We start from the raw sequence: 26537 nt of genomic DNA, 5'->3' as shown, positions 1-26537 counted from the left end.
CATTTTCTCCAGTATTTACTGGGTCTATACAGCTGGAGTACTGCATCCAGCTCTAGGGCCCCAGCACAAGAGGGACATAGGCCTGTTAGAGCAGGTCCAGAGGAGGGCCACAAGAAAATCAGAGGGTTGGAACACCTCTCTTGTGAAGAAAGGCTGGGAGAGTTGGGGTTGTTCGTTGGGGTTGTTCAACCTGGAGAAGAGAAGGCTCTGAGGAGACCTTATTGCAGCCTTTCAATAGATAAAGGGGGCTTACAAGAAAGATGGAGAGAGACTTTTCACCAGGGTTTGTAATGACAGGACAAGGGGTAACAATTTTAAACTGAAAGAGGGTAGGTTTAGATTGGACATAAGGAAGAAATTTTTTTACAATAAGGGTAGCAAGACACTGGAATAGGCTACCAAGAGAAGTTGAGGATGTCCCATCATTGGAAGTGTTCAAGGTCAGGCTGGACAGGTCTTTGAACAACCTGATTTAGTGAAATATGTGCCTGCCCGTGGCAAGGGGTTTGGACAAGATGATATTTAAAAGGTCCCTTCCAGTCCCAACCATTCTATGATTCCATATAGTTATTTACCACTAAGTGTAAGACCATTATCTTAAAAATGGACACTAGTAAAAGACAAGTTTTTATTTTAGTCAAAAGTTACATGAGTGAAAAAAACTGCTGGAGACAAACAAAACCTCTCTTCATCAAAGCAATATACTTACCCTTGTGAATTTAGAGCACATCTCCTCTGCATCCTTTACCATATTTGCTCGCAGCATGTATTTAGCACACTTAGAATTGATAAATCTGTCTGCAGTATCCAAAGACTGTGCTTCATCCATCCATTTGGCAGCTTCCTTGAGGTTACCTACATGCTGTTAGGGAGAAATTAAATAGTTAACTTTCAGTATAAGCCTGCTGTTGAACAACTCCTGAAATCTATAGTTGGTATTTCTCCCTCAGAAATAACAAAATGCAGTATTATTGTTTGGTCCCCCCACCCCCAGATTTTTTCAGAATGACAATTTGCTTTAAGTGACTTGCTTTGCAAAACCTAAAGAAAAGGGTTTTCATTTTCTTCCTGACAGAACAGTGCCCAAAAAGAAACCCATATGAAAACCGATGCCCATAACCATTGCTGAAATACTATCCAAACATTCACACCAGTTTGATGGGTTGGTTGGTTTTTTTGTTTGTTTGTGGGGGCTTTTTCTGTGTGGTTTTTTTTTTTTAAACTAGGTACTCCACATGTACAAATTCACTTTTTACCTTGTAAATTTTTGCTTTTAAATAGAATAGTTCTATTAATGTTGGAGTGCTTGCAATTGCAGCATTAATGTAATCCAAGGCCAAAGAACACTGGCCAAGTTTGTCAAAGTGCTGTGCCAGGAAATATCGAACCCAAAGCAGTGTCGTCGGGGGCTCTTTCTCTCCGTTTTCTGCAACAAAATGGAAGAAGTTACAGTAACCAGTAAGGTTGAAGACTGCATTTGAAAAACAAACACAAAAAAGAAAGCTTGGCAAATTCAGCAAATATTTCCTGTAATGCATTCATTTACTAGAAGGTATTGCAACTATTTTCTTGCAAAAAGTATCAGCACTTCAACAGTTGATAACTGCCATACACAGTATTAGTAATTACAGTGCAATTAATATAAGACCATAGAAACTTACCGCATATACTAAAAAGGTCACAAGTTTTCAAAGAGGCTTCATAACCAGTAACAAGTTCTTGGATTGTAGAAACCTGCATATAGAAAAAAAGTCAACTTAAGTTATGCATTACGATCATGTTTACATAAATTAACACACTGAAAAAAAATACTTGGGCAAAATTAGAGAAACTATACTAAAATAATTACTTAATTTGGAAAAAGCTGGATGTATCCTCATATCCTCATAGAGTTTACTTCACCCTTCATAAGCTACCTTTGATCATCATTTTAACTGGTGACATGGCAAGGAAACAGGTGTAATCTTTGGCAGCTTACAGCACAAAGTAATCAAGTACATTTGATTATTATCCTTTTTAAGTTGTATTTTGGAATTTTTATTTATTTATGCTATTAGTTTAAGTGTCCAAACTGAACTAACTGAAGAAAGTTGCTTTGGAAAAGACTCTGCATGAACTTCCCATACCAATGAAAATATAGAAGAGACTTTATGATTTTCTGGCAGGCTGATACGTACTCTTAAAGATATTTTTTTTTGTTGTTAAAAAGGTATTGTTGCCTAGAATACGGGCTGCATCTTTTTACATAAAACCCTATACATTGATTGATTTAAGGCTAATACTTTCTGAAATCAGACCTTGTCAACAATATTGTTGTTCATTCCAAGGTTGAAGACTCAAAATTCACTCACACAGTTTTGAACTCACACTACATGAGTTTGACACTTACAATATATATAGATGTTAGTATCTGTGCATTTCATGACAATGACCTATTCCAATACTAGGTCCATGGCTTACACGTAGTATTTCTAAGCTTTTACGAAATGCTCAACCTGTTTAGTAGCTACATTCTAAACATGCCTGCCATATCTAGCAAGTAGCCAGCCTTTTAAAGAAACAAAAGCAATACTAAAGAAAAAAAGAAATATGATCTATGTGTATATATACCCAAAACACAGAAGGGGCTTAAAAGATAAGATCTGACTGTAAGCATAGCAGGATAACGGCTACATTCACCAATTAGGTGAAACCTATAGATGGTAGAAACCTAAAACTTCAACGGTTTAAAGTAAGATGATCCCACATTAAAAAAGTTGCTTGCAAGAGTAAAATAAAAAATATCGTGGAGAGACAGCAAAATTTTAAGAAGCAGGATTTGACAAAGCATGCATCCACTTCAAGATACACTTTGGGAGAGGAGGGGAAGGGAATAAACATTGCTGTAGAAGATCAAAGTATACAATTTGAAGGATACTACTTTATTTAACCTAATTCAGCACAATAGGCAAAAAATGCCAAACGTTTTGTTTCAAAGGAAGCAGAGAAGGTGACACGCTCAAGTCATATGCAGCCAGTGTAAATGTCTCAAAAGGGTAATAAAATGTATAAATGTACACACACACATTCTGGAAAGCTCTGGGCAAACCTCATAAGAAACAGTTTCTGGTAGCAAAATCTCATCAAATATAATAAAATGTTACTAGACTTCAAATAACTACAAAGTGATAAAGGAATGTAAAAAAGTCACAAGTAAATGGACAAAGACAAATAAAGGCATTAAGCTGTTCTCTGGCCTCAGACATCTATTTACTAAAAGAAACCTTCAACCACCTCAGAAAATATTTGAAGATTCTTTTCTCTAAATTGAGTTTAAATGCAGAAATAAGCACCTGCTTCATGTAGCAGGCTTGCAGTGTATACATGCAACAGAGTAAGTTTTATTTCCTTGCTGCTTTTCACTGCAACTTCGAAGTATTCCCAAAGTTATTCTCATCTGGCTGTTAGTAAACTCAGATTCCTTTGAGACCAGCCAGCTTTGCTAGACTGCAAGTGAACTGTGTGTATAGGCAGAAAGGCCCCTTCATTTCTTTAATAAACACACACCCCCACCACCACACTCTACAAATACTTCTTTCCACTACTGCACATTTGGAATATGGCTTCACAGCTGGACAAACACCATGCTACCACCAAAAAGAATGGTGCCACCATCTCCAAGCCACATGTGCCTGGTCCTTGCTTTGGCTCAGTGCTAGTGGCTATATCCAGGATTACAAGTGATTTACTCCCTGCTTCACCTCAGCATACAGATGCCCAATTACTAGTTCCATCATCAGAGGGAGCTGGCAGTGGACAGACATGGGGCAGTGAGGCAGTAAGAAAGCCCCTCTTCCTAGCAGGAGGGTCTTCAATCAGCTTATAGTAACAGTGAAATCAAATACCCTGATCTTGAGGTGAATCAAACTGTACTATGTTTTAAAAGATGCTAAGTTCTTCCAAATTCAGAACTCTGCAGTGGTTCTTCTACAAGTCCAAGACACTACACTGGAATTGTCATTCTGAAAACTACTTTGAATAATACATTTGGAAACAAGTATTCAGTGAAAGCAATAGCTATAAAAATAATGCAAATCAGATAGTTAGGTTATTGCAGCCATTCTTGATGAAAATGACAGTATCTCTGTTTCTCATGACTACTCAGAATCTTTTTCCTCCCTTTTAATACTTATGCTTCAGTCTCTTGCTAGTAATTTAGGAAAAAAAATCCAGTTTCATGTGCTGCTTCAGGGAACAAATGATCTGGAAATAGGAACCCTAAATTCTATGTCCATATTAACAGCAAGTTTAGTAGTAAAATCTGTCTCTTGGATTTACTACTATCTATTATCTGTATTCTAGAGTCACCACTGCCATCTTAAAGGCAATAATATTTTACTATTTCTAAATGCTACAGCATTCTTGATGAAGATCATTTTACAGTTTCTAAAAATCAAGCTGACGTATCTGGAAATACCATGATACTGACCATGAGTTAATTTCAAATTATATTATTCTAGGAAAAAAGTTTCAGTTATTCCCTTGCCATGGATCTGAAAAAGCTTAAGATATTACAAAAGTATAACTGAAGTAATCAACAAATCTTAGGTTTTGTTACGACATGAATGGAGCCAGTTCCAGAACTGGGGCCACCAGTTTCAGAAGCCTCTTAAATAATCAAAATTCAAACCTCAAACCTTTTCATAAGTCACTACCTACAACTTAAATTTCATTATGAAAGAACAGTGAGCTAAGAAGCATGAATCCAGGAAGGGGGAAATGGGCTTTAGTCTTCCCCATTAGCACAGACAAGTGAAGTGCTTGTTTTCCCTCCTATACCTTATGTAAAGATTAAAATTGCACATGCTCACAAACCAGTGCAGATTCTTGTCAAGTGTAATAATCTTGAAATTTAAGAAAGCATCTTCCACACTCTGTACTACTTGAAGCAAAGACTCCACAAAGCCCAGAATGGTCTTCTTTCCCATTCCTGTGCAGTTTATTTGAGAAATACAAACTGAGACTGAAATAAGTATCATGCATACACATCTTATTTTCTTTTAAACTGTAGGCAACAGGAACAATTCACTTGTGAATTCTGAATTACTTTTTCCTGTGAGCATCAGTTTTACTTATCTGATTATACTGAGAAGTATTTTGTGTCCTCTTTTGTAAGGGACAGCCTAAGGGAAAGTCATTGTTTTCCAGGTAAATGGCTGATGACTAGAATTCTTTTATCATCACTTGTAGCTATTACTGTGGCACCTATGGGCCAGTCATTAAATGGAAACCTGTGCTGCATGCTACGCCATATACCAATTGACTCCTGCCACAGAATTTTTTCTTTAGACAAAGAGCAAAAGAGGACTATCAAAGAAAAACAATAATATGGGGATCCAAAATGGGATGTTAGAGCTACAGTAGCCTAAATCCTCATTTGTTTTTTTTTCCCTATACTCCATGTAGGAGGTAAGTTGAATGGAATGACAAAGGAATAAAAGTAAAGGGAAAAGCAATACAGAAAGGTTAAGAAACATACTAACAAAGGTGAGGTGAAATACATAATGGAAGATGAAATCAACAGCCTGCTAGCACAAAAAGCAGGGATGCAATTTTTTTAAGTAAGAGGCTCAAACTCTCTAGTTCATTACTATTGAAGCTTAATCACTAAATTGATTGTATATCCTGTTATTACAGCAGTTGGGCAAAATATTTTATCATAGACTTCTGTTTCAATGACAACCTTCAAAACACTGATACTGTAGTTCCTTCTTCAGTGAAACAACTGCAAGAAAAGGAACTGAATTATCAATACCAATCATATAGAAATATCGTAATGTAATATAAAGTGGTCAGACTTAAGCTGTGTCAATAGCCTTTTTTTTTGAAGGGTTCAGCTTGTTATCAGTCACAATCACTACATTTAAGTACTTTTTTCAGTTGCTGCCATTATATATAGTAAGAAGTTTCCAGCACTTCCAGTGCACAAACAGATTAAATGCTACTGTAGGCAGTTTCAGAAGCAATCCATATGTTTAACATTTGGCACAGGTTTGAGTCCCTGCCTTTTGAATTCCTGAGAACATGTTTAGTATTATCTGCAGTGTTCTCAAAGGCAAACAACCAAAAGGGAAAGTTTGAATACTGCTAGTGAGATACACAATTTCAAGGTGCATCTATAAAGCTGCCCAAACAAGAAAATATGCTACTGACCTGTAGACGTAGATGCAATGGTATCTTAAGTCAAGAAAATTCGCACTAGTGCAAAAGAATCTTCAGGCAAATCTCAGACATATTTTAGAAGGATGTGCTGTAGCATGTGCTTTTATAAAAAGATTTAACTGCTACAAAATTCATATGTATTTACACTACTGAGACACAAGCAAGGGGTACATTATCTTGCCTTGAACACCATCAGCAATGAAAAGGATACAAAACAGTGGGGAAAAGTAAAAGGACAGCAGACAGGAACTAGATCGCACATTACTTGGTGCAAATATGTGCAGAGTGAGATTTAAATCAATAAAATGGCCCATCACCATCATGCATCAAATGGATCACTTCTGGGAATTACCACACGGTAATAGACTGACACTTTAGAAAACCACTTTGACTGTTACCTTATGGAGTGCCTAATAATCATACCCACCAGAAGCTAAGTATTTACATATTGTTTCTTTGTGTGGCTTTTTCGGGGTTTTGGCGTTTTTTTTTGGGAGGAGGGGGGGTTTGTTTAGTTTTTGTTTGTTCGGGGGTTTTTTGGTGGGTTTTTTTTTTTTTTTTTTTTTTTTTTTTGAAAACTGAAACTTTTTAAAGAGTAGCTATTTGCAGTTCTGTACTGCATCCAGAATACTCTTAATTATTCATTACTTTAACAAGAGTAACTTTTTCTTCTCCTTCAAGCCGCTGCACAGTCCACTGCAACCCATTCCAAAACAGTAACTGGTCTTTAAGTCTTTAAGAGGAGGACGCTGCTGAAAATAGTCCAACCTCGCTTCAGTGTCAAATCTACAAGCTTCTGAAATTTCGGTGTCTCAAATTGTACCTTGTTCCTCAAACAGAATTCAATGGATGCCACAAGTTTGAGACCCCCATGACCGAGTTGGAGACTTTTCCATGTGGGAACACTGGCTAATCCCTTTCATAACCTTCCACAAAGGGCTAGAGGAGAAAAACTAGCCAGTAGTTCTTGAGCTTCCAGTAGGTGACCCAGCAGGTATTTACTTCTCAGTAATTACAGCAGATAGGTATAAAAAAAAACACCAGACGTTTCAGAAGAATCTCACCTACTCAGATTCATCTGCCTCAGAAAGCTCTTGAATTAAAACTGTAAGATAAGAATGACATAGAAGGATCATCCTGTATTCAAAAGCCATCTAGTATCAGTACTTAGACTGGAAAAACCAAAGAGCTGAAAGTGTGGGTGCTTCTTATTCCCCATCTACACAAACACAAGCTCGCACAAACACACACGTCCTTCAAGACACCCAATGCTGAAGCAGTACATAAAACCTTCGGTTGCAGGAAAAAGATTTGTAACATCCAGGAATCAGAACTGCCTTGGTAGTACCGAGCAGGTATCTTCCAAATAGTTAGCAGCCTGAAAGTTCAAACACTAACTGTATTTTGGCACAAGTATCAGATATATCCTATACGGGCATTCCCTTCATTTCAGAGGCAGTTGTTACATGGAGCATTACCTTTCCAAACTTCAGTTTGCAGACAATTTTAAAGACAATATAGCCCTTCCTGACGAGAGGGACGGGTTCCTGCCAAATTTTTCTCCCTCCTTCAAAATAAGGGAGTAATTTCACAGAAACATCTTCTCTTATATTGATAACGCACTTCTACTGTTCTAGCAAAAAGATGTCTACTGCAGAAGGGTCTGTAAAAGAGAGGGAAAACAGCAGGTAGAAGGCGATACCCTTCATGAGCTTGCTTCATACTGTCTTCCACAGTATGAAGGTCTTCTGTGCTGGAAATGAAATAGGAAATGAAGTTTCCTTAGACAGATGTTCTCAATTCTGGAATTTGACAATTTGGCTCAGATGTCAGACAGCTGCATTTTCTTATGATTCAACGTGTCAACATGGGTGGTCTTCACCACTGGGAAGCTTGATTTCTCAGCTGGTTATAAAGATCTAGAGTGGGAGAAGGACTGCAAAAACCAACCTGCAAAGGCAGTATTTCTGCATGTTGCATCTTCACTTAAGGTGAAAGGATGCATACAGGAAGAGAGAAGAGCATGTGTTTTTGCCCTTTAAAGAAAGGTTATGCTATCTCTCCTTGAAACTTGGAATTGAACAACCTTTCTTCTTAGAGAATTCTCCACAGTAGTTTACTTCCTGAAGAAAACTTGTTTCTTGCAGGTAATGTGCATGGTGCTGACAACAGTGGCCCTGCAGGTGACAGAAACTGATCCCAAAGCACCACATGATTTGCCATCAACAAATGAAACATTTCTGAATCAGAGAGTACAAACAGGCATTTGAAAACCAACTCCTAAAGATGCAAATATTCCACTCCAATAGAAGAAAAGTATGTCTCAAAGCTGAATAAATCAATCCTTTTGTTCTCATCTCGAAGTACAATTGAATTTTGACAGTATTTCCCATCACCATATTGTAAGTAGTGGTACTTGAACAAAGCTTTCTGGTTCCCTGAGTAAGAATAGTATTCTTTATTCGGGAGAATGGGGTGTAGTTGAGTTTGTGACACCACTTTTCCCGCACAGCAGAAGAGGCATCCACTAGACTTAGTGAGAGTCCTTGTTTGTGAGAGAAATTGAAAAATAGTTGTACTTTTCAAAATATCTAGAAACCATGGGTGAATTGTTTTGCTACAGAGTACCCAAAGGAAATTGCTGTTGTGGAACTTCAAACAGTCCTCATCATCCAGAAAAGATGGGATACCTAAAGATTGAATGACAAACCAAGCCTTTCAACAGCAGCCCTGGCAAAGTGTTTTCCTGGGGCCAGAAGAAAATCATGTTGACATTAACAGATAAAGTCTTTGTGGCCAAATTATTAGCAGTATCTTTCACAAGACAGAAAGAAGTATCCAGTACATACCCTCAAGCAATACTCTAAATGCCTCATGGGAAATGGAGAAGCAACAATAAAAACAGTCCGTAAGAGTACTATGTCAATACTTGAAGTCTTTGCTACGATGAGATGTTATCTAAGAGAGAGATAAGAAGGTGCTCACAACGTGCAGAAGCGGTATCAATGGACCCTGAAAAATATTCAGGAACTCAGTGTGTGGTGGCTAAGCAGACATAATTCTCAGGAATTTCACCTAGAGCTACCAGCTTATAAGGACTGGCTAGACACAAAGCATTAACTCTGCAGTACTGTATTTAAAACAAAACAGAATAAAAGGCAAAAAACTAACCCACTCCACAACCCTGGAAAGTTAAACGTTTTCTTTGTTCCCTGAGCATCTAAGAAATCAGTTACATGTTTTGTAATCAGTAGAGAAAGTAGTCTTCTATTAGGTGTGTTTCTTTAGAGCTGATTTACACTCTAAGGAAGTTCACACATCTTGGTTTATTGTATATTTTCATAGAAAGAAACAAGAGCTTTATTAGCTTTTAGATTGTTCTTTACACTTAGTTCCTTGCAAATAAACAACTAAACACCTCCATTAATGACTTGTAATCACTTTCAAAGGTGAAATACATCCAATGCAGTGTCAGATACACTCAAAATTTAAAATTTGCTAAAAATCAAGCATAGCTAGAGCTCCTTTTTTGCCCTTGATTTGATATGGAGGTGTGCCTTATGATACACATAATTGCTAGTAAACTGCATGTCTTCCTAAACAGTACAGCTGCATTGCAATAAGTTTGTGTGTAATCTGTACACACTTGACTATATACACCATCAAATCCTACTCTGATAGCATCTCAAGATAATACTAACTTGCTGTGTAAGTGAAGATTACTACTGCTGTCCATTAATGCTCGCACTGATAACAGCTACTCCTGAAATAAAACAAGTGATACTTTTCTTCTAGTGTCAATACCACCAATGAACACACAGGCTATTTAAAATTCTAAACTCCAGAAGAAAAAAGCTTCCTCCATTTATCGAAAAGAGTTTAGTTTGTATTTGTCATCCAAAAAGTAACTTTTAACATGGCATTTTGTACATTTGCTCTGCTAAAACACCATTATTTCTTTTTTAGGGCATGCTATGTACAAGCATAATGAATTGGAAAGTTTACAGTACAAGTAGCATTTGATAAACATTACAATTGTTTTGTAATTTTGACTGAACCATGCAACATTTCTAGTCATATGTGACTGCATTAACCAGTTTTTGTCTCGAACATCTGCACTGGAAACATTTTGTCCCATATGTAACAGGCTTTGCACTTCCGAGTTATTCTTAGAGGAGAGAACTCCGAGCTAGGGGAAAGCTGCTCAGTACACCAGCTTTGCACAGAGCAGACTACTCAAGCAGAATGGCAAATGAGTCACAAGAAGAACATTCTTCATTAAAGAATTTACTGCTGCTTTGGAAAGGTCTAGCACGTGTATGTTTACACACTGAAAGTACAGTTGCACAAACTCCTCTAGAGCTGTGCAACAGTATTAGAAGTACAAGATCAGTCTCATGTTAAACAAAACAAACTTTAAGTAGGATGACTATAAATACAAGAGCCAGCCATGAATTCAGTTGCTTCAAATGTAAGAAGTTGAATATTAAAACAACTCCTTAAAAGTTATTTTAAAAGCAATACTCCTTGAGTATCTTTAAAAACAAACTGTAAGGGCATCTATTTGAGATGGAAAAATGTAGGATTCAGCCAGACTTGGAAACGAGGTCTTAGCTTTGAGATTGCAAGGAACTGTCAGAATTCCTCAAATCTTTTCCATAAAACGTAGCATCTTTCCATTCAGAAAATAATAAAAGTATGACTAAAGTAATTAAATAATTTTTCAAATTCAACTACATATCTAGCTAGGTTATCAATATAATATAAAGTTTCATTTCCCTCAAACATGGAAGGAAACTTCAATGAAAATGTATATTGACTATAGGTGCAGCAAATACACTGCCTATAGTAAAGCTACAGAACATTTCAAAGCATAAACATTAGTGTTCAGCTGTATCATAAATATTAACTAATTTGACTATGATGTTCATATCAGATTTCTACATAGGCTATCTTTTTTTGGAAGTGAAAGCTAAAACAGATTAGCAGTTCACAAAACTGTCAATGAGAAGTTACACAATTTAGAAAATACTTCTACGCAGGAACCTAGCATTCAGTACGACAGCAACACCACAATCAGAACAGACTTACTGTCCCAGGAAAACTCTCCCACAATGCTCAAGCTGTAAAATATACAACACAAAATTAAAATAAAAACCTAGGGACTGCACAAAAGACTATTGAAGGCTTGATTTTTAAGTTTCTCTTCCAATTTTACACTGCCAAACACTGATCTTTCACTGCATTTTCAAAAAAGCTATAGAAATTTATCATGCCAGTCTACTACTGAAGTCTGCATATAATTTAGAGAAGCCTACTCATTTATCTGCTATTTCCAATTACACAGAAACCTCTAGAAAAAGCACACTACTTAAATGTATTAGACATCTTTCATCTAGGAATTAGCCCAAAAGGATAAACAGACTATAAATGGGATATTATTCTTCCCCAGACATATTGTTAGACATGACAGGGCCTTATGAAACAGACTCTTATAGTCACAAATAGGAAAGTTGTGCTAGGAGAGCATTTCATGTAGAGGACTGAGGATCTGAACTTTACCCCTTTTTTTTTAATTCACTCCACCCCAAATTAATCTACACTTAATAATGAACTGCAAAGATCTGATAAGTTAAAACAACGGAAATTTTCTTGGTATGGGTGTAGTACAGAAAAAAACAATACTAAAATGCAGAGATGACTGGCTAGCTCAGACTTCGTGTTCTAACAGCAGTCACGTGTCTGAATTACACTAAAGACAACAGATTGTAAGGTACAAATCAAGAAGCCGCTCTAAAGCGACAGAAATACAGATACCAAGCAATACAATATAAAGTATTTTGTTATACATTTTTTCCTGACGAGCACTTGCCTCATTTAACACACACCAGAGTGAGTGAAATAGGAAAGAAATGGGATAATGTTCTATGAAAGTACTGACACCCACAAAACAGATTTTTGCTTTCATTTTCATATTGCCTTAAAACATCCAGAACCTGATTTTCTAACACATGGAGCATTCCACATCAGAAGTATTCACTGACCGCAGCGGAAGATAAACATCCCTGAAACCAAGACTCCTGGGCTATATGATCAATGCCTGCAGAGTTTGGCCTTGACATCTTACTGCCTGTTTTCAATGTGTGAAGTATGGGTAATACTTCCCCTCTTTATTGTACTGTGTCAAGACTAATAACTTGTGAGATGCGACATAAGCCACAGCACATGAGATAACTGCCAAACAAAAATATTTGCATTATACCACAGTATGTAAACACATTCAGAAAAATAGTACTCTTCACTTCAAAGCACTTGACTTTCCAGTTTTACTGTTACTCCTAATGATCCAGTCATAAAACTGTTGACACAATGGAGTAAGTTAACAACAGCAGTACAAGTTTGTACTGAAAGTTTTAAGACACTCATAAGAATATAAATTCAGAGCAAACCAATGCTCTAAGATCTCACTGCAGTCATCACAAAACTAATTTCATGAGCAGCTGTTTATTTTGAAAGCTTTTTGACAAGTCTGGGGACTGCACAAAAGAAAGCAAATAACTTTATATGAGCAACTACGAGCAGAGATGTTGAGAGCATTTCTTGTGTGTCTTCAGATGGGTATTTGGAGCAGTTATTCCCAATGGAGACCACTCAGACTAAAAAAGCTCTCGTGATAAAGTAGTTCGTAAGTCAGCTGCTACACCTGTTAGCTCTTGGCTTACATGTTACCTCAGGGACCCAAATCAGCCATCAACATGTTTTACACCACCCATTCTCATTACAGAGTGGAAGCATCCTATCCTGGCAGTACCTACAATGAAGATTCTCATCCTTCTCCTTCCTCCACTTACGGAGGAGTAAGGAAATTTTAAATTAAGATACAGTTATATAGCAGAAATGCTATCTTTTGCTATGAATCTACCAGTTGTTAACCAGATCCTGAGCAAGTCCACTTACCAGATTTTCCCTCCTGGAATTTTAACTCAGAGACACTATTTTCTGAAACTTGAACTGACAGAGTCAGTATGAACAAAAGGCTGTCCTTGGTTGATCTTACAGAGTTATTCTTCTTAAAACGTAGAGAAATTCCTAGTGGAACTAATGTTTTCCACTTCCTTACGTAATCCACCAATAGTCCACAGAGGGCATCTAACTACAAAAACAGTTGCAACTTGCTTTAAATTCCTTTAGCTTTCCACATCAAGGAGGGAAAAAGCCTTCTTTCCTGAAAGGGTTAAAGAAAGACCTTCACTGAAGACAGCCTACCTTCCTGTGTAGACAGTCTTACACCTTTTTTTGAGACTGTTGTTTCTGATGTTTCTTCCAGCCAGACATTTCCTCCAGTATTTCCTCACAGTCTCCATGTTTTTAGTTACTCAGAAAAAGGGCACATGTGCACTAATGTCGAGCTTCAATGGAATCAACCAACGCACCTGCAACACAATCGACGCAAACCTTGATGTTGACTAATTTAAGATCTTCGCTCTTTGGATTTTTCTCATGGATATAGAGAGCAGCATGTATGGGGAACCAAAGAGTATTTCTGAATATTGCTCAAGTACAAAGGGAACTTTTTGGGGGGATGTGGGGATAGCATTTCAAGATCCCTCTCTTGTGAGGAACAGTAACAAATAAGGCTGTTCACAGTTTTTTCTAATACATCTGGACAGCAGCTTACAGAATGTGACAATTACTATATCCCATGCAATTGCTTATACTTCAGGTTATTAGCTTCCAGCAGAAACATTCTGCCAAGACCTACAGCTACATTCACCCTGAACAGTAACTTTGCATGAACAACAATACTCATAATAATGCAGTGGTACTCCTAAACACAAGTTTTTGCTTCTTGAATATGCAAAAAGACTACAGCTTCTTCCCAACAGAATATGTATCATGCCAACTGTGTCAATTTTATTCAAAGATATCAATATAAATGTAGTTTAAACAGCCACGTATACTTGCTATTTCGAAACTACAAGAAGCCTGATAAAAAAAAATTTATTAAGTGCTACATCGCAGGTTTTTTAAATTAAAGGTTTAGCATTATAGGAAACTGAAGGAGAATGGCTACTTTGCTGACACCAATTTTTATTTGAGTAACAAACTTCAGAAACTAAAGCACTAAGCAAAGAATAAAAGCTATAAAACCACTTGTAGCATAAAAGAAGAGCCCAGTAGCTACACAGTAAGGCTCCTATACAAGAGAAAACTATACAAGAGAAAAGGGTTAAGACACCAGTATTGAAGTATTTAACATACACACAGACTGTATTGTGTTGAGACATTTTCCTTGTAAATGCTCCATGTTTCTTGGCATGTAAAGAAAACATATATACAGTCACATTTCAAAAATTTCATTCACATAGCAGTACTTTAAGTGGTTATTCCAAAAGGCTCCACGAATCATGAAAATGAAACTTTTCAGGCTATTTTAGAAGTATCAACTGCAAGTAAAAAATTCCACTATATTCTAATTTTTTAAAGCCATGTTCTGTTTAAATAACATTTCAAAGTTCTAAAGGAAAGCAGTATTTCTTGTTAGTAAAAAAACCCCAAAACACAAACCCACAAGTTTCCTTATGTAGGATGAAGCTGCCTTTTTATTATAACCTCCCCTGCTATCCTCCCACATATCTCGCTCGCTTAGAATTAACTGATTTTAGTCACCTACAATTCTTACTATTTAGTCCATGGTTAAAAGTGACAAAGATGACAAACTCACTTTCAAATGCAAGTTACCTCCACAGCATGCTTACGAATTGGTGATGCAGAAGTTTAGTATTTTATGGCAAGATCAAGAAAATCAAATGAGTAAGTCTCCAAAGGCAGAGAAGTACATGAGAAGTACATGTTTTAAATAATGTTCTTAAGTAAAAGAAACTACTTTTTCCAGAAATAACGATAATTCTTCAAAACACACTATCAAGATTGGCTCCACTACACACAAGCACCTCTCTGATAGCATGTGAATTTTTTCTAAATCATGCAGGTGGATTTTTCAAATGACGACAGCTAGTCTTTTTTATTTTCACATGCTCAATCCAACCACCTTTCAGAGATTGCCACTGCAGACACGGTTTGTTGAGCAGCTGCACTTTTAGCTAAATAGCACAACATATTAAGAAAACAAAATATGAGTACAAATTTAAAGCTGTACAGATTCAGAAACTGGTACTCAAACACCTCCACTGTTCCTTCAGCAAAAGTGGCAACTGAAGGACAAGGGTGGAATGGACAATTGGGAGTGTGAACCACTCTACCCATGAGTCAGGGCCCTTATATAATCCATTTTGAATCACATGACACACGCACACTCATAAATCAGTTCCTGAGTATCACCACCTGCTGGAGTCCTACAAATTCTGTTGTTGTTTTCCTCACCTTCAACACACAGAGTATACAAAGATCAGGCACTCTTCTGGCACAGAATTTATATAAATTAAAACTCCAAGATGAAGATGACAGATCATGGGACTTGCGTTATCGCCTCTCATAGAGCAGGCTATTTTAGGGTAAAAAGCCATTTTCTCTTAAATGTATGCCATTGCAGTTGTCACTGTAGAGTATGGGAAGGCAATAGGTACTTGGGATAGTGAGTATAAGTTACAGTCATTAAAAATTGAAGTATTGATCTCCAAAATACAGCACCTCATTTAAAGCCTAGCATATAGCATTTGTCAAGCATAAAAGACAACAGCTCCACTGAGCACCTCCCAGCAGTTGTGCGTTAACGCAGGAAGTCAAGAGTAGGAGCACAGCACATTCTGACCCCACCACAGTGCCACACCAGTAGTCCCTGCTGTATAAAGGTTACAAACATCAGCAGGTTTGCTGGAACAAACTGTCTCCATCAGCAGACAACTACTCAAGGTGAACGTGAGCTATCTGACCTGAGAAATAATCTGGACGCAATTCTGACTTTACTAGAATTTTATCTGTATCTCTTCCTCCACTTTTCCCTCACCAAGTAGATGAGGGCAAACGCAACTTCAGTGAACATCTGTATCAACAGCTTGGCCAAGTGAATGCTGATTTCTAAGAAGTTGAAAGTATTCTTTACACACTTCTTTCTCTTTACTTCAGACTACAAGCAGATGATCGCTGATAAAACACTGTGGAACACCGCAGAAATAAAGAGGAATGGCATATGTGCCACTTTGAGAGCACCAAAATCAAGAATGATGGACGGAGGACTGTATTGAAACAATTAGATCCCTTCGTATCTATAGATACCACGCTCAGCCTAACCCATTTCACTCTTGAATAAACCACCTGCTCTTTTGGCAAGTGCCTACCCTGAAGCAGCAGTTACAAGTGCTTTACTTGACACGTGGTGAACCATGCATGTACTCACATTTAACCTAACACTAAGGCAAGCCAGCAGTTATTCACCTGTGTTTTGAAGTTAATCCACTTCTTAAAGACAGATTCTGTGACAAGTGCCTGTTTTTCCCTTTGTGAATGGTCTGAGAAGGGAGAAGCAAGAAATTCTAGGAATTGATTAGGAGGGGTGTGCTGGCAAGTGGATATAAAAATCACAACTAAAGATTCCAAATCACAGTATCCAGATTAGGGATCTCAATGCCTCTGTATATAGGTACTCATGTATATAGGCATGTCCGTCTTTATTGTGCCTTTCTGCACTGTTTGCTATATGATCTCAGTGTTGCCAGACTTGCATAAAATGCCCTTGTCCCAGTACTGAAGTACCTGTTGCGGACCAGCTTGCTGGCTAGCAAGTCAATGGCTAGCTACAAGCTGATCCTAGAGTTGAAGGTGAAACCCAGTCAGAAGATACTATCACAGAATCATTAAGGTTGGAAGATACCTCTACAGACTGCCTAGCCCAATCCCTCCTTATCACAGAATAAGGTCAGCTGAAGCAGGTTACTCCTGGCCATGTCCAGTCACATTTTGACTATCTCCAAGGATGATGACTCCACTACCTCTCTGAACAGCCTGTTCCCATGATTGACAACCCCCACAAAGTCCCTTTTTTCCTCAAATTTTCTCTTGTATTTTTAGTTGTACACATACTACCTTGTCTGTTCACTGGGCACCAATGAGAAGCATCTGGCTGTCTTTTTTCACTCTTGCCTTCAAATATTTATACATGTAAGATTCCACCTGAGCCTTCTCTTCTCCAGGCTAAACAATACGAGCTCTTAGCCTTTCCTCATATGCCAGACACTTCAGTCCCTTCATCAACTTCATGACCTTTCTCTGGACTATCTCCAGTATGCCCATGTGGCTCTCGTACAGGGGAGCCCAGAACTAGACCCAGCACTCCAAATGTGTCTCACCAGGGCTGAAGAGAGGAAAAAGATCACCTCCCTCGACCTCATGGTGGTGCTTTTACTAATGCAGCCTAAGATGTTTCTTTGCTACAGGGTACACTGCTGGGTCACGTTCAGTTTGCTGTCTATTAGGATGCCCAGGTCCTTTTCTGCAAAGCTGCTTTCCAGCTGGTTGGTCCCCAGCCTATACTAGAGCATGGGGTTATTCAGTCTAAAGTGCAGGACATGGTATTTCCCTTTGTTGAACTTCCTTTCAGCCCATTTCTCCAGCCCATCAAGGTCTCTCTGAATGACAGCACAATCCTCATGCATCAGCCACTCCTCGCAGTTTTGTATCACCTGCAAGGTTGTTGAGGGGTACACTCTGCCCCACCAATGAAGTCATTAACAAAGGCCCTCAAAAAATCACAGAAGTTGTGTACATTCTTTATTGCCTTGTTATACCAAACTTGCTACTTTTATCAGCAACTCTCACAAGATTTACCACAAGTGTTGAGCTTGAAATGAGAATCTCATTAGGAAAGATGACAAAAAGCATTATCATGAAAGGTGCTTTGAATTTCTCTGGATTCTGCCTCATGAAGAGGTTTGGGGCTTTGGGGTTGTTTTTTTTTTTAAAAACACAACAGCGAAAGTTGTCAATGAAGTCACTGACAACTGACATCTTCTGCTTTTCCTTGATACGTAACAGGAATCCACTCTTGGACATGCAAGAGAATAGACACAAGTATCATCAAGACAGCACTAGGGGCACCAACCACATGTCAGTTGAGCAATCCACTGCCATTTTGTTGCACACAGCCAATTACAGAATATATCCAGATGCCTTACTTAGTGTCTCCGCCTGATCTAAGAAGTATCCTGTCAGAGAACTGAATGATACCTAGGAGATCAGAATAAAAGTATCATTATATCCTATGTTTGTCTTGGTGCTAGTGGATGTAGGAACATGCAGGTTGAGAAGAAAAAAAAAAAACACCCACTAAGTACCTGCCTGGAACATGTCTTCCTCCAGAAAGCATCAGCTCTATCTGCCAATTAAAGGCATAGATTCAATGCATGAAGGGTACAGTTTAAACTGCAGATTTAGTGTAAATGCCACCATGATGGTGTTTAGCAGAGTTCCTTCCCTTTCTAGGTAACTCTTCCCCCCGAATTCTTCCATTTTGTGATAGAAATTATGCAAATAAAGTTAAGATGGGGAGAAAAAAGTCCCAAGAAACAAACAAACATGGAATGAACTTAGAGTTTTGCAGAGCAGCAGGACATTCATGGGGCTCCCTCTTGGTGTCTTGAACAACAGCCAGAACCAAGAGTGTGTTTCAAGAAGAACTGTACAAACAGGCACAGGCTAGTATTTGAGAAGGTGACTGAACTCATAGCCAAGGCACATGCGTTTACTGTGGAATCTCTGTAGTAGTTTCATATTCTAAAAGTGATTTTAAAATCAGATATTCTTGAAGAAGAGAACCTGAAGTTCCTGGTGTTTGTTTTAATACATGAAACAACATTCAACAAATTATAGAAACACTTCAAGTCTATACTCATATTTTCCCCATCTCAGTTTCTTCCTTCAGTTTAGCAGCCATACATTAATGTAGATGATTAATTAAAATTTGATTAATATAGATTAATTGAAACATGTTCTTCTGAAGACTGAATTGTCTATTTTTGACAGAAAACAGCGAATTATTTCTGAATGACAGATAGCAACTATCCAAAAAAACACCATAAAAACATCAAGAATGTTCTTCTCTTATCCATACTTTGGTAAAATCATGCTTCATAATACACTAATGAAATTATTACCAACTCCATCCAACACGCACAGCCACAGTAACAACTTATGCAGGAAAGTGGGTGAGCTTAATTTTCTGAAGAGATACATTTTGCTTGTGACTGTTTTGCTACATGTAAAAACTATTTCCCTGCACTTGTTTCACACGAAAGGAGTTCCTCTAAGTGATATTAAGAGTCTGCTAGCTGTGTTAGTAACACAGCAGTTAGCTAATTGACACACCGAGTCAAACATATTGTCCTTACAAGACACCACAAGATCAGCTGAGAAAAATTACTATTGAGCTCAGAATGCAGGTCTGTTCCTTAACACTAGTAACCTGTATAGGAAGGTCTCAGCTCTTGTTCAGATTAGCCATTTCCTTTCCTTTCTCCAAACCTAACAGGTAAGTAGAACCTGTATAGTACTTTTTACATTGGTGAGCTTTGTCTTTTATGTAACCACATTCACTTTACACTATTTCATCATGACCAGAGTTTTCACATTTAAAAAGCCCCAGGCTATATTTACAGCATTCCCTAGAGGCTCCCATACAATGAATAAAAAGAAGACATAGCCAATTTCTTCACAACATACAATGGCTACTTCAAGAGTCATCTGAAACAAATATACAGTGATGAACACTATTCTCACTGACTAAAGCCATCAAGACAGTGTTTCATCAAATGATTTCTCTAAGATGTTGTACGTAAAAAGTGATCTATGACTGAGTATCAGCAATGATGTACCACTGAACATACTCCAGATAGTATTATAAACTTGTTTTGAGAGAGACACTCTGGAAAAATACAGTAAGACTCCCTCTGACAGTCTCTGTCACCCTCTAATTGACTTTTTCTTCAGTTGGAAAGACATAGAATCTGGCTGTGTACCAACATAGAAAGTTAGGAAGTGATTAGTACATGCCTTTGGTATCTGCAAGCAGGGAGCATAACAGTTACCACTTGAGAAAGAACTCGAACTCTTTACATAACATATCCTTACTCACCCACATTACGTGTAGAAAAATCAGTTGCCAATATTATAGAAAATGATAAAATCAAATATCTCCTTTTCAGTTGGCCTTTGTTCAACATTCCCCTTGCAATTCAATGCCTCCCTCATTTTTTTTCTTATTTCAATATTAGAGTAGTTTTATGCTACAGCATGGTATAGAAGTGCACTCAGGATACTGAACAGCTGGCATTTTTTTTGATTATACAGTATTTTAATAATCAAAAGTTCTATCCACAGCATAATATATTTGATCAAGTTTAAATGGCAGTACAGTTTCTAGGCAAAAGACAATTGTTAGCTCTGTTTCTTCAAGCTTCTCACCCTTCAGTCTTTACTACTTATATCTCCTCCAGCCTAGGTGGCTTGACAAAGAGGAAGAAACAGTCAAGAAACAGTTCATGTCCTACTTATCTGACTAGCATAACAACACAAAATGTTAAGAATCACAACCTCATTCGAAGAACTTTGAAGGATTAAACAATTTATTGGATAACTCCCTTCTAAAACTAGGGAGAAAAACATTCATCAGATCACTGCCTTGCAAGCAGTGAAGGACCATAGAATCTGCAATTGGATCTTGTTGCAGAAGCAATGTATAGTAATTTACAGCAAAGCAACCTTAACACTTTCTCCCCCTCCCCATCAGCTTCCAGTTATTTTAAAGTCTGCCTTAAGTACCTCTGAAACAGTTATCTCAAATCTCAGTGGGTTAACAACTCACTCCTAGAAGGTAACAAACAATATTGCTGAGACTGATCCAGCTAACCTGCTTATCCCAGGTTTCACCATACTGTCTCTGTTACCTTATCAAGTGTGCAAGTTTCAAGCAGTTAGCAAATCTTGAACAGTTTCCTTTCCAATCCGGTTGTGCAGTCAAATATAAACCTCTGCACGTCACGAACTGAACACAAGGCCAACACATGATTTCTTCTGCTCCAGAATTTTAGGGAAGACAGATTGCATAACATAATATAAAGTATGCTTTAGCTCATTAGAGACTTACTTACTGGAGAAGATTTTACCTCAAAAGAAGTCTGAGAATGCCAAAAAGCAACAAAGCTATACGTAGTCTTTCTGTACTGAATAGATTTTAGATACTCATGCCTTTGGTTACTCGAAGAAAGTCTCTTCCAGCAATAATGTTAAGATTTTTTTTTTAAATGAAACAAATAGCTTTACATTATTGTACTATGATGTCTTTCCCACTTACAATAGTTCTACTTTAAGTGTGAAGGAAGATCAAAAACATCTTTTCTCCTTAACCGAAGTAAAGCACATTCTTCAGTGAAGTGATGAAGAACCAGTTGTACTCCACACTTTTCTCCACTTAATATTCACACAAGTATGTAAACAAATTTCAACCAGGTAGCTGAAAAAGTGACATCTCCTCCACCCAGTTAGCACTTCAGGTATTTCAGTTTTGTTTTTTTGGTGGGACATTAATTAATTCTTTCTAGAAGCAACTGGTAAAGCTTGCTCAATGTTAGTTTCATAGATATGAAGGACTCATGCAATAGATACTTTGGGAACAAGTATAAATGGTTCCCAACACACCCTCGTGAAACAGATGGGACACACAGTAGGCACCTTCAGCTTCAGACATCTATATACTTAGACAACCATAATACAGGTGCCTGTGCTCCCTCTACAATCAAAACAGATCTATCAGATCTACCTAGTACAGTCAAAAGGAGCTTTGACAGCTGTTCAACTGATCCTATGTAGGAAACCACATATGGTGATGAGCTGAACAGTTCTCTATGTCCACTAACCTAAATTCACATGCCTGAATCTGGAACTTAATGTCACAAACAAATCCAAGCGTATTTGGAAATTATGAGGCTCTTGATTTTCATTTTAGTTACTTTTTAGGATTAAGCTGACAGTTCCGAGCAGCACTGATTTGATACAATTAAGATAACTAGCAGCAAGCCACCCTTCTGGATAAATCTGCCCCAAAACATGGTAGTCCTCATTTTTTTTTTTTTACCCATCATGTCAAAAACAATTAAGTGCTAAAAATCTTTTCATACACCAAATGAGTTCATATGTATCTTTTAACTTATAGATTTTCATCCTTAAAATAGCAGAGGTAAAACTTTCACAGCACTGACTGTACTTTTGTCTAGATAGTCAGTGTAGCATCACTTAAAAAATTTCAATCCAGTTTGAAAAGTTTAAATTGAAAAGTATGCATTAGCAATAAGCTTGTAGAAAAGCTTGTACTATGCATGATACCAGAATTTACTAAAATTATGTCAACTATGGAGACACAGTACCAATTACATTCTCCAAACAGAAGTGTATTGAAAATTTCGTGTTAGGACAACTAGCAAAGAGACTCTTAGAAAAAAGAATAATTTTAGTCCAATTAAAGGAATATCCATTGCTGGATGAAAAGCTGCATCATGTATTTAGGGTTTTTCCAGCTACAAAAACCTCTTCTTACCTAGTCATGAATGCATTAGAATACCCAGAGTTTTATTGCCTGTAGCAAAGATAGCAACGTCTGAATAGACTGACCTTTATTTTAATTTCTACACATTTTAGTAACATGCTTTAGTTTGAAAATTTATTTTTACTATACCTTACTGACAAGCTTGGAATTAAGAACTACATTTGAAACAACAGTTTTAATGTGACAATTTTGCCAAAACTGTGAGAGTTCAGAAGTGCAAAAATTAAACACTAAAGTTTTAGCTAAAAAATGAAATGGGAAACAAGCCTTTGTGGTAAATACTAACGTCTTCATGTATTCATGCAATTCAGAAACATACATAGAACAATAGCCATCTGTGTGATATTTAAAATCATGACTTCTGGTGACATCATAAACCATAAGTTGAAAGAATCCTGACACACTTGCACTCAAAGTACACAAAAATAAAGTTATTGGTTATCTTTGATTTTTCAAGAACTTCAGTGCATTCTGCACCAACCCGACTTCAAGCATTTTCATAAACTGTCTATAGAAGTGAAGTTTCATACATACCAAGCATCATCAAGTGATCATTCACGTATGACAAAATAGCACACTGAGAGAAATGTTCAGCAACAGTTATTAGTAAGTTAGAGGAAAATCTATATAAAACCAGTTAGATAAGTCTATTAGAAATTCAATATAGAAGATTTCATTAAAACCAAATAAATACTAAATTTTACCTTTTCTGGATTGTAATATAAAGATTTCAAAGTGGTAAACAAGGGTGGGCAGCCTTTACTGAAGTTAACCCTCAGGAACTTATCCATTAGATCTCTAAATTTTTCACCTAGAAACAAAAGTGTATTTGGTTATATGTCAGTGATTGCAAGTGTTATAAAATATAAGCACTAATTGCTGTGCAACTCTGGGTAATAGAGTAACTGAGAAACTGCAATTAAGGGTTTTCATCTTTCCTGGTATTTAAGAATAAGATGCAAATATGCTCTGGATAAAAAAAAAAAACAAAACCAAAAGTTGCTAGTGTTTAGGAGACTGCTGACGAAGACATGGTAACAGTCCTCAAACCTGTAAAATCTATTAAAAAGAGACAGTATTAAGTGCTGGCTACAGAGGATGTAGCAAGGGCTATTTAAACAACGTTGGAAAAAATTATAATGGTAATAATAACTAAGCACTGGAATGGATTACCTTGGAGATCTTGTAAAAGCTCCATCATTGGAAGGTTTTATGATTAAGTTAGACAAATGTGTGTTAGGAATAGTGCAGATATAAATTATCCTGCTTTGAGGAAGAAGAATGGATGAAATGAACCCTCTACCTCTCTTCTAGTCCTATTTTTTATGAGTAGGACATGACTTCCGATGATAACATGATTGTTTCTGGAATCAGAAACAGAATAGAAGACTGGGTTTCAGAAGGATAAGCTGACAGAACAACAGAATCATCGTTACCAAAATATACTGGCAGAAAGCTAAAAATCTGATTTAATTATGTTTTCAGGTAGAAATTCCAGTACTTGCAGTATGTGACCTTTCTGAGAAACGCTGTTTCCAAAAAGAAAAGCAGGACTTCAAAGAGAAGATATCCAGTGAGGAAAACAGCTGTCTTTCATGTTTTTATTCCTATGATGAAAAGTGGTTGTTTTCAGTTATTTCAATTTTGTTTTGGTTTGGTTTTTTTTTTTAAATTTTTTATTGGTTTTGTTTGCTTTGCATAGGGACAAAGTTGCTACACTTCACTGCCTACTCTGCTGTGGACTTCTCTAAGTCTTTAAACATGGAAGTAGTACACTTCACATAATGCTAACATACACACATAAACTGTTGAAATAAATTTCAGTTCATTAAGAACATATTACAAATTTCATTAACAGATTGTTTTATAGATATTCAGAAAATGAAGATACTACTGCTTTGTATATAACATTCTTATGTACTTCCACCAATTCTTAATTGTCCTACACTTACCATTACCAGCACTGTTACTGAGACTAATAAAAAGTAACTCATGTTCTTGCCTCGCTGTACTAAAACAAACTGCTGTATATCGAAACTCCTACTACCTGTGGACAGGGATCCATAACAGGACCATAAGCTCTACTACAGGTGGATTAACTAAAACTTGTTTTCTCGCACTACAAGAAACTCCCCTATATGACAAAAAATCCATCTCAGTTTTTCAATTTCCTCTGTTCAATTACTCTAATTTATACCCTTGATGGAAGAATTGTAATTCAGAATTTAGGAAAGCAAGATTAAAGTTTTCATTAAGTACATATTTATTTACAGAAAGCAGAACAGCTTTAAAACAAAGTCTGAAAAATGCAAAACGCACAGCTAGGCGCCCACCTATGACATGAAGCCAAGCTCAAAATTTAGTCTCTCAGGCACAGAAGAGACCTGACCACAGGAATAGTGAATCCACAGCAGCATAAACAAATCTAAAACTGGATGGCCAGACTCCAACCCCCCACCTTTGGTGAGTCTGAAAATTAATTTTAACAGCCTTCCTCCATAAAGGTGGTTTCCAGCTGGATCAAGGAGCTGATCTGTATGATACACAAGGTTATCAACATGCAATGCATGGCAGGGTCTGGGAAGGACTGCCCTTTTAATACAAGCCTGTACTTCAGAGTATTTTAAGCCAATTCTGAATCAACCAGTGTTGGTTGCAAGCAACTGGTCAGTGACCACACTGGAACAGCAACCTCATTTAACCAAAAATTCTATCCTCTTTAAATTTGCAAATACATTTCTGCAAACAAGTTTGTTTCTACACCTTCACATTCTCACTATTAACTTTTGCCAACAGGAATTCTTATCTGCTGTACTTACAAACACAAGAAATCATTTAGTAAATAGATTAATTTCTAGGGGATCAAACACAGTCTTACACATCCATGACCAACACGAGCTTAATAGATTAACAGAAACACAAGTTTTAATTTGGGAAAATTATTTGTTATGAAACACTCAGAAAGTAGCCTATGAGAGATTTTTTCCTTGACTGATCTATTTATGAATTTTGCTTTCATTTAGACTATTGCTACAGCACAAACAACTAATCCTTATTACCAAACATGTTTCTATTTAAATGGACATTAGCTGTGAAACTACAGTCAGATATGATAAGGTAACCTAGTGCAAAACATACAGTAAATGAAGTCAACAGCAAAACACACTATTAATAAAGATATGGAAAAGCATTTTGCAGGTTATTTCCTTGTTTGCTATGTATTACCATAACAACTTTATTACAGGAGAAAAACAATTACGTGTCACCTCGCTTTTCAAATCTAGCTGAACTGCCTTAAGATTTGCCTTTGTATCTTCAAACAAACTGAAAATCTAGGGTTAAGTAAGGTACAAGTGTTAACTTCAGGGGTAAATCTCTTACAAAGCAGTTAATCTTGTGACTTTACACAGGAAAGTATGCACATTCAGACTCGTGAGCAACAACAGAAAAGCGGACTAGCTATGCTGTGTAGCATTTTAAGTTAAAACAAATGTGGTTTTCAGTAAATGAGCTAAACTAAAAACTAACCTCACGAAATTAAAAGCATGAGCAGATATGTTGGGAATTTGCAGCTGAACTTGAAAGTTTCATGACACTTGATATTTAACTTAGGTACTTTTTATTTCTTTCCAGAAGTTTTCTACTGGAGTTACAGCAGTCAGACAGCTACATACCAATTGTATATTTTTATAGGATTCACCATTTCATTTAGCCTCTTGCCTTCTATTTTGGAAGATAATAGTTTTCTGTTTTAAGAAGTATATACATATTCCCTCCAGAACTG

General features: G+C 37.1%; 1 protein-coding gene across 13 annotated transcripts in view; it reads right to left on the bottom strand.

Annotated features, from left to right (window-relative positions):
- The window catches only part of NAA16 (N-alpha-acetyltransferase 16, NatA auxiliary subunit), a 71756-nt gene that overhangs the window by 12823 nt on the left and 32396 nt on the right, over positions 1–26537 (bottom strand). For 10 of the 13 annotated variants that reach the window (XR_012671489.1, XM_075139158.1, XM_075139149.1 and 7 more), the window contains 4 exons: positions 23458–23564; positions 1662–1734; positions 1257–1426; positions 710–862 (listed from right to left, as the gene is read on the bottom strand). Coding sequence is in view for 11 of the 13 variants with exons in the window: in XM_075139158.1 (XP_074995259.1) it covers positions 710–862; positions 1257–1426; positions 1662–1734; positions 23458–23564 (503 nt within the window). In the remaining 2 variants the exon portion in view is untranslated. Of the gene's footprint in view, positions 1–709; positions 863–1256; positions 1427–1661; positions 1735–13467; positions 13635–14374; positions 23331–23457; positions 23565–23968; positions 24118–26537 lie in introns of those variants that run through there. The other 3 variants (XR_012671494.1, XM_075139184.1, XM_075139192.1) reach the window with 3 other exon arrangements.

Source organism: Calonectris borealis, chromosome 1 (genome assembly GCF_964195595.1).
Source record: "Calonectris borealis chromosome 1, bCalBor7.hap1.2, whole genome shotgun sequence".
Classification (NCBI taxonomy): Eukaryota; Metazoa; Chordata; class Aves; order Procellariiformes; family Procellariidae; genus Calonectris; species Calonectris borealis.
The sequence above is the reverse complement of the archived record's forward strand: the minus strand, read 5'-3'. Positions and strand labels throughout refer to the sequence as shown.